This window comes from Priapulus caudatus, unplaced genomic scaffold, assembly GCF_000485595.1.
Source record: "Priapulus caudatus unplaced genomic scaffold, Priapulus_caudatus-5.0.1 Scaffold187, whole genome shotgun sequence".
In the NCBI taxonomy this organism is placed as follows: Eukaryota; Metazoa; Priapulida; class Priapulimorpha; order Priapulimorphida; family Priapulidae; genus Priapulus; species Priapulus caudatus.
This window is the reverse complement of record NW_014577248.1, coordinates 389,015-398,078: the sequence shown is the minus strand read 5'-3', so window position 1 is coordinate 398,078 and position 9,064 is coordinate 389,015. Positions and strand designations below refer to the sequence as shown.

The window sequence follows — 9,064 nt, the reverse complement described above, 5'->3', positions numbered from 1 at the left end:
TGGTTTGCGGTTGGTTGGTTGGTTGGGTTGGTTGGTTGGTTGGTTGGTTGGTTGGTTGGTTGGTTGAGTGAGGAGGTAGGTGGGTGCGTGAGGCAGTGATTGGGTGAGTGAGTGAGTGAGGGGAAAGAGGTGGGCGAATGATTCTCGTTCTGCCGCTAGTTAAACTCCTACGTAGTTTGATGAGTTTGATGAAATTTGCAGTTTTTATTTTGTTTTTAGGAAGTGTTGCGTTCATTTTCAGTTTCTGGTAGTAAGAGGTTTGCTTGCTGGAAGCTTCAGTTTACTTTCTGGCCGTCAGATTCAGTTTGACGCACCGTCTGAAGTCTTCACCACCTTTTTTTAAATAGTGTTTATAGAAGTTGCTACCATGCACGGCGCATATCTAATACATATTTGTGAATGTGTCTCCGTTTGTCTGTTCCTGATGCAAATCAATACGGAGCACTCTAGAAATGTCAAAGACAGTCAAGAGAAGTCAAGTTCAGTAGGGGTCAATTTTGGTGCTGAATGTCATGGGCACATTGGATTTGACCTCCAAGGTCATCTAACCCAAAAAACGAGGAAAAGGGAAAATATACTGGGCCCTGCAGCAACATTAAATAAACGAGCCCCTGCAACAACATTAAATAAACTAGATTCATTTTGCATTGACTCGAATTACTGTACAATGCGCGTTACATTGCATTACTATACATGCATTATGTTACATTATGTTAGATAGATAGATAGATCCGGATGACCACCAAAATCTAATCGATTGGTTCTTGGCCCAAGACCAACCCATCCCAAAAATTTCATCAAAATGCGTCCGTAACTTTTTGAGATATCCTGTTGACAGACAAACCAACAAACCAACAAACAACAAACCAACAAACTAACAAACTAACAGGGGCGAAAACATAACCTCCTTGGCGGAAGTAACTTTGAACTAACGTCTCAAGTTGAAATGCAACGTGCAACTACCACTGGAATCATTTCACAGCTTCGCACCATGTTACTGTCAGGATACTTACGAAAGTCTTCTAGGAACGAGACGTCTATTCCCAAGTCTGACAGCGATCTTAACTCGCTAAGATTGACTTTAACGTCTTGCTCAGCGCTCTAGAACACAGCATTCAATTGTTAAATTCCACAACCTGCGCTCACTGTGGCGCTCGTTGATATTCACGTGATTTATGCTGTTGAACTCAAGCTCAGAGAATTTTTCCGTTGAATAAATACAAATTAATCATAAAATTTAAGACCAGATGTGCATGAGATAAGAACAAATGTGCGCGATAGGTCCAACTTCAAGGATTCGAAGTCGGGCAGTTAAATATTTACCCAGTAAAATTTAACGCCACACAAAAGTCCACATGATTTACTCTGAATGGCAAACAAAAAGACACGAAGACATTTATAAGATGAACAACGCCAACCTTGTCGCTACTCGAGTTTTGCGGCGCCGCTGCGGCCGGCTGTGGTTGCCCGGCAACGCTGACCAGTGCTGCCGCCTGCTGGACTGAACTGCCAGGATGCTGCTGCAGTATTTGTACTTTTGCGCCGGACTGCTGCACTAGCTGTACCTGCCCCTGCGACGTACGGATGATCTGTATCGGCTGGCTAGCGTGGTGGCCAAGAACCTGCTTCTGTACAAACTGCTGCTGCTGCCGATGTCCAACACAAACAAAAACACATTATAGTGCAGTATACCCAATCTCCATCGATAACGTAGTAGACAAAAGTATATCTCTGCAAAAAATTGCATAATTTTTGACAAACTTATGTGTCATTACTTAGTATTTACAGCAATAATTATTATTAGTAATATTATAGCTATAAATGTATTTTATAAGTATAATAAGTAATTACATTACTTTCAGTATTGATTTTTCCACAATCCTATATGCTTGTACACACCTTTCACATTACACACAATACACAAAGTAATCTGACTATAGTAATCATATTATAGCAACCTTGCACAAACACAACCGAAAACAACTAAAGTTTAGCACAGGTCAGTATGAAAGGATCTACATGTTATATTGTAAACAATAAATATACACATGTGGCAAGCTTGAACAGTAACGCGCACTGTGAATTGTCAAACTGTACACTGATTATTCTAACAAATCAAAAGGAGTAATTTTGCACTTTAACAAAATTATATATTTATAATGAATGAAGTGAAACACTACATGTCGCATGAACCAAATTAGTAAATCACATCACTGCGTTAATATAGGCAAGATCAATTACAAATTTGTTGAAATACTTTGGCAAAAATTTATAGCTGTGCATGGAATCTCATTTTAACAAGAAAACTACCTAATTACTTGTAATTTTATTTCATTTTATTTGTAATTACTAATTAACGTTTTAGGAATTGGATTTCGTGTAAAATAATATAAAAATCTAAACACGAACTTAAAGGGACAGTAGCCTCTAGGATTTTACTGCATACAACTGTACTTACTGCATAACAAATCGTCTATACCACACGTATTTGTTAACGCAGAATACCCAATTTAATTGTTATAATTATTTACACATGCAACGCTACGAAATTTGAATGGCGGCCACATGACACCCACGACCGTGCTGCCACCGCCCAAAAAGTTGCGTATTTGACAATTTATTTTGGGCAGTTACAGACCGAGGGCTAATCAGCGAAAGTGGCAATTATATTTATAGCCTATAATGCTATTTAACCGAACGATATTTTATTTTAGGCGAAAATTTATCACATATTATAACTGAAACTATGTCGTTTATAAGATATTACAATCCTTTTGGCTTTTAAATAAATAAAATAAGAAAACCACGCCTCGGTCTGTAGCCCTTGGCTGGAAAGTGGTTTTGCGCAAGCTTATCAGATCGTGCGCTTTGAGTGGCGTCACCGGTCGTTGTAATCAACTGTTGTCGTTAGTTTTAAAACATTTTTTTCATAATATTTCTATGGTGATTGAACCATGAAACTTTTTATGTAGCGTAATTATATACCTAAAATTAGCTGAAAATAACCCTAGAACCTAGAGTAAACTCTCCCTTTAATGTAATGCAATAAAAGTATTCCATTTCTTAAATAACATATAATAATATCTATATAATAATAATAATAATAACAAGAAGAGGAAGAAAAAGAAGAAGAAGAATACGTATAACAGTATAATATACATTTTGCCATACCTGCGGCGTTGCTGGCCCGGAACCGTGTGAGGGAGGTTTCGGAACGATGGGAACAGGCTGGCCTTGACCTTGACCTCCCGCCTGCTGCAGCAACTGCAGTTGACCTTGACAGTTGTGGTGCTGCAACATCTGAACCTGACCTTGACCAGCCGACCCCTGCACGAGCTGCAGTTGACCTTGGTGCGCCACCTGTGGCTGTGACACAACCTGACCTTGACCCGACGACATGATCTGACCTTGACCAGACGACATGATCTGACCTTGCACGGTCGAAGGGACGATCTGCACTTGCCCTGCTTGACCGGATTGCACCATCTGGACCTGTCCGCCCGGCTGTTGCACAAGCAATACCTGACCCTGCAGGAACGAGCGAAATACGCACCGTCGTCACACGCGATAACTTCACGGGTTTTCTCGACATGCAATGTTGACAGCCCAGAATCAACTCAACTTCATTGCCGGCTGCGTGCTGCTTTTTGGCAGAAAAAAGCCTACAGCTGACGTACGATGTCACCCGATAATTCTAGATATTACGATAATGCGTGCGTACTGGTAATCCGTACTGGGTATCTCCGTGTACCCGCGTGTACATGCGTGTATCTGCGTGTACATGTACGTGCGTGCACGTGCGTGTACGTGGCGTGTACGTGCGTGCACGTACGTGTACCGCATGTACGTGCGTGTATCTTCTCCGTGTACGCCGCAGTGTACGTGCGTGTACGTGCGTGTACCCGCGTGTACGTGCCCGTGTACCCCGTCCGTCGTGTACGTGCGTGTACGTGCGTGTACCGCGTGTACGTGCGTGTACGTGCGTGTCCGTGCGTGGTACCCGCTTGTACGTGACGTGTATCTCGCGTGTACGCCGCGTGTACGTGCGTGTATCTGGTGTAGTGCGTGTACCCCCTCTGTGCGTGTCTGCCTGAGCAGCCATTGTTTACAAAATTGGCCTAGCTTAGCCTCGTTTTCGTGCGATGACCCAGGTCATGAAATAATATTTAAGGCTGGTCTATAGGTACTAACAGGTATGATTTGACTCTCTCTCAGAAATTAGTCCCACATACTAAATAACTACGTACTACTAACACGTAGATTCGACTCCTTCTCACTAACCTGAGACAACTGGATCTGTCCCTGAGGTACGACCTGCACCTGCCCACCAGGGTGCACCACCTGCACTTGTCCGTTCTGCTGGATCAGCATCACTTGTCCCTGCTGTGGGGCGGCGACGGGTAGAGGACCCGTGGACGTCGGGGGATGCTGCGTGTGTGGTGCCGCGTGATGGGGAGGCGGCGGCGTCTTCTGCACCGGTGGGTTTGGTGCCAGGGTTGGTACCACCGCCTGAAAGATAGAACCATAACATATCAAGAGCTAATAAATACCTAGAGTGTACAACGGAAAAACGAGAAAATAGTGCTATTTCACGGCAATATTATTCTACTTTGCCTGCAAGTCCTAGAATAATTTTATGGTATTGCATTAAGCAGAAATTCGTTGGCTCTCTAAAACAAGACCAACCGCTTGTCAATACGATACTCACTAGCTGAGATATTGGCTCGTAAACTTCCCCTCCACAGGCCTCAACGGCGCCTCGCATCCACAATATTCACTATCCTTCTCGGCCTTTTGCGGGATTAGGAAAGTCCGCTTCGTGAGAGTTTCCGGTTTTTTCCAGCGATAACTTTATGAATAAACGGCGTTTCGGTTATCATCGGTGACTTTCGGGGGCATCGCCGTGTAATATATGTGACCCGCTCCAGCAAAACCAGGATTAAGTAGGAAATTCTACAAATTGAGTTATGTGGCATATCTGAATAGATCATTTAATTACCTTTAAAATGATATATAATATTTGGCTATATGCTAAAGAATTGACGCGATCTATACAGGCAATTTGAAGATCGGAAACCGACTTATTCCGGAATATGCAGCTTTTGAGATAAAGCGTTTCGGCACTTTCGAGTAAGGGGCCCAGTCAGGGATGAGCGGTCAAGGGCCCTTCAAACTTTTTTTTTTTTTATAAAAAATTACCATAATAATCTAAACCTATATAATCTAGAGATATCTGAACCTATATATCCGGATTAAATATGCACTTAGGAACGTATTTTTGTAAAAATCTCATTTTTGTCCAGGTAGGCCATTTTCAGCATTAACATGTGCGTGCTCATTACTCAAAACAATGACTTGCGATTTCGTCCGTATTATGCTGGAGCGGATCACATATATTTAGGATATACTGTGTATAAGTTTAGCAGCATTACACAGCAGCAGCAGTGACCGTTAAGCGACGTCCTGCAGGGAACGGCCGACAACACAGTCTGTGTCTGACGTCAGTCACACACCGGTCTGCAGTACACTCACCTGGGCCTGTACCTGCTGCACGCTCTGCTGTTGCTGTGGCTGTTGTGGTGGGACCAGCTCGGCTGATCCCGTGCTATCTTGTTGCGGGACCGAGCCCGGACCTTCCGGTCTCCCCGCGACATTTTCCTTGTCCTTATTTAGTTTACTCTGCGAAAAAAAAATGCTCACAATTATTACACTGATCTCTGGTACTCTACCTTGCACGTGGTCTACTTAATAGTAAAAAGGTGCCCTATGCTGGTTTATGTCGGCTAGTCCATACAAGGTGTTGGTATGAATAATAACTGTGAAATATAATAATAATCATATAAACATAACATAATATAACATAATATAATGATCATATAATAATCTGTGTAATCATAATAACTATGAAATCTTGACAATAGTGAGGGCTATCTGGACATAGAGTATACTTTATCACTTACCTCTTCCAACTGCTTCTGACATTTCGAGTGCTCATTGTACGTTAGTGCATCGAGCAAGTTATTTACAAACTTTACCGCAAAGTCATCAGAGTCTTTCACATAGTCCATTAAGCTAAAAAGTAAAGACTCTGGTTTGTCAATAAATAAATAAATAAATAAATATATATATATAATATAGAGAGAGAGAGGAGAGAGAGAGAAAGAGAGAGAGAAGAGAGGGGAGAGAGAGAGAGAGAGAGAGAGAGAGAGAGAGAGAGAGAAGAGAGAAAGAGAGAGAGCGCGCGAGGAGAGAGAGAGAGAGAGAGAGAGAGAGAGAGAGAGAGAGAGAGAGAGAGAGAGAGAGAGAGAGAGAGAGAGAGAGAGAGAGAGAAGAGAGAGAGAGAGAGAGAGAGAGAGAGAGAGAAGAGAGAGAGAGAGAGAGAGAGAGAGAGAGAGAGAGAGAGAGAGAGAGAGAGAGAGAGAGAGAGAGAGAGAGAGAGAGAGAGAGAGAGAGAGAGAGAGAGAGGGAGAGAGAGAGAGAGAGAGAGAGAGAGAGAGAGAGAGAGAGAGAGAGAGAGAGAGAGAGAGAGAGAGAGAGAGAGAGAGAGAGAGAGAGAGAGAGAGAGATAGAGAATATTGATATTAACACATTATATCCTTCCTTACTTATACAATAACTATACACTGATGCTATTATACTTGCTCACACAAGTGGTCTGACTGTAACACGTCTGCAGCTAACAATTCAGCGTTCACTTTAGGAAACGAACAAACAAATTGAACACAGCTGTGCACCTTTATAATTTCAATATATTCCGTAGTATCCCAAGCATGATATATAACCAAATTACGACCATCTGGTTACTCACAATATCAACATGTCTTCACTCAACTCAAAATCAATATTAAGACAAAGATTACCATGTGGTCTGCGTGCACCAGCTGTAAATCAGTGGTAAAAACAAGAGGTCTTGAAGTCAAGAAAACAAATGAAAAAACTTCATTCTTAACTCGACTCACATTCCATATTACGAAAAATATTACCATAATGAAGTTACAATTGCGATCATCTACTAATCAGTGGTGAAAACAAGAAACCAGAAAGCGCGTAAACCTGGCGAAACCTACCTTTCAGCATACTGCAGATTTGCTAAAGAAATATTATGAAGTAGCAATACAAATAAGTTGTAGTGAATTTTTACAACATAGACGAGCTCACAGTAGGTGTATCTATGCATTTTTCTGCGAGAACTGGCCACTTTAATCAACTAGCCAGAGAGCACATAAACACGGCGAAACCTTACCTTTCAGCATACTGCACTCCCGTCTCATCCCCGTATGTCGCATATATGAGGTCGGAATCTTCCTTGTTGAGATTAGCGAACGATGAGTCATATATAGGACCGTAGGATCCATAGTCACCATAGTTGAGATAGGACACTGCGAGAGACACGAACAACAAGTGAGACCAGTACAGCTGCCCAGATATCTCTTGAAAAATTTCCTGCTTGCATATACGGTATATTCCTGCATGCACAGACCGTTAGTGGCGATATTACACATGAATTTCTATTAATATTGAAATGATTTACAGCCAGCACAATTCCTAAACAAATTAATTTGGTTACAGAAGTTTTCTTTTCGATAATGGTGATAAAATCAGAACTGTCATGGCACGGCAGACAGACAAATGTTGATCCGTCCATCAATTACCAGGCAATCTTTGCATAAGATGACGATAATTCATAAATGAAGACAAGATAGAACCTCACCTGGTACAGCTTTGTTCCTCTTGTCCTCCTTAAACCCAGCCAACTGACCTGTACCCTGTGCCAGCTTCCCAGTTAGTAAACCCAGGTTCACCGTCAAGTTCTGCTGCTCAGATCCTGCGGAAGAGGCAGTAGATTATTTTATTACTTACATTTCTAGTTCCCTTTTCTTGCTCATTCAGTACTAATGACAGAATACCTGTAGTATTATAACTACAAGTTTTATGTGTGTACTGTGTGCGATTAACCCTGAAAATCACACATTACACCGTCACACGATTAACCAAAAGAAACAGTTGTGCTAGACATTCAGTGAAAATGTTTATTAATCAGTTTTAATTAATTTCTTATTAGTTGTGAACGGTTGAAATCGGCGGGTAACATAATTTATCATATAAATAATTGGTATTCAGCATTCATTGCACATAATAATCAGAAAGGGAACAGGACATTGGTACCCTTTGAATATGGTGACAAATGGATACAGATTTGTCAATGTAACATGATAGCCAATGTGTACAATCGTACCAAACATCTAGCAAGCATCTACGTACCAGTCTCTGAGCTCACGTTGTCAGGATTAAGGACCGCTAGAGTCGTTGCTCCACTTTTATCTCGTCGCAAGAATCCAAACTGTTAAGACAAAGAAACCGATTAGGTAATACACAAATAATATTGACATTTAGATAACATCGATGCATTAGTCAATTACAAGGTTTTAAAGCTCGCTGTTAGTGATTTCTCACGATTGATTTGTGCAGATTATATGCTCACATGAATAAATATTACAGCCTATGAGTATAAAATGCACACGGAGTTTTCACCTTGTTACGTAAAATTTTGGTAAAAGAACTTGCTTTATCATTAAAGCCAAATAGAGTCATCAGCATATCAACACGTCGCAACAGCAGAAACCACTAGAGGCGAAAATGATAATAATAGATAGAACGGGTCGAAACTAAAACTAAACATTTGCGTTAAAAACGTGATTAAAGCCATGTACAGCCATGTAGCGATCACATTGTATGAGAAACATTAGCACATTTACATTAAACTGTATGAGAAACCTCTGCTTGGCTCCCCTCAGTAATAATGCTAGCGTACATAGTTACACACATAAGCTCGCTAGACGTACCCCCAGACTCCCCTCAGTAATAATGCTAGCGTACATAGTTACACACATAAGCTCGCTAGACGTACCCCCAGACTCCCCTCAGTAATAATGCTAGCGTACATAGTTACACACATAAGCTCGCTAGACGTACCCCCAGACTCCCCTCAGTAATAATGCTAGCGTACATAGTTACACACATAAGCTCGGTAGACATACCCCCAGACTCCCCTCAGTAATAATGC

General features: G+C 41.5%; 1 protein-coding gene across 1 annotated transcript in view; it reads right to left on the bottom strand.

The window, feature by feature from the left end:
• Nucleotides 1-9,064, bottom strand: part of LOC106806952 (bromodomain-containing protein 7-like) — a 42,876-nt gene that overhangs the window by 6,364 nt on the left and 27,448 nt on the right. The window contains exons 9-17 of the mRNA XM_014809139.1: nt 8,263-8,341; nt 7,712-7,825; nt 7,244-7,379; nt 5,961-6,072; nt 5,533-5,679; nt 4,282-4,509; nt 3,160-3,528; nt 1,419-1,646; nt 1,014-1,101 (exon numbers count right to left, since the gene is read on the bottom strand). Of these exons, the coding sequence (XP_014664625.1) occupies nt 1,014-1,101; nt 1,419-1,646; nt 3,160-3,528; nt 4,282-4,509; nt 5,533-5,679; nt 5,961-6,072; nt 7,244-7,379; nt 7,712-7,825; nt 8,263-8,341 (1,501 nt within the window). The remainder of the gene's footprint in view (nt 1-1,013; nt 1,102-1,418; nt 1,647-3,159; nt 3,529-4,281; nt 4,510-5,532; nt 5,680-5,960; nt 6,073-7,243; nt 7,380-7,711; nt 7,826-8,262; nt 8,342-9,064) is intronic.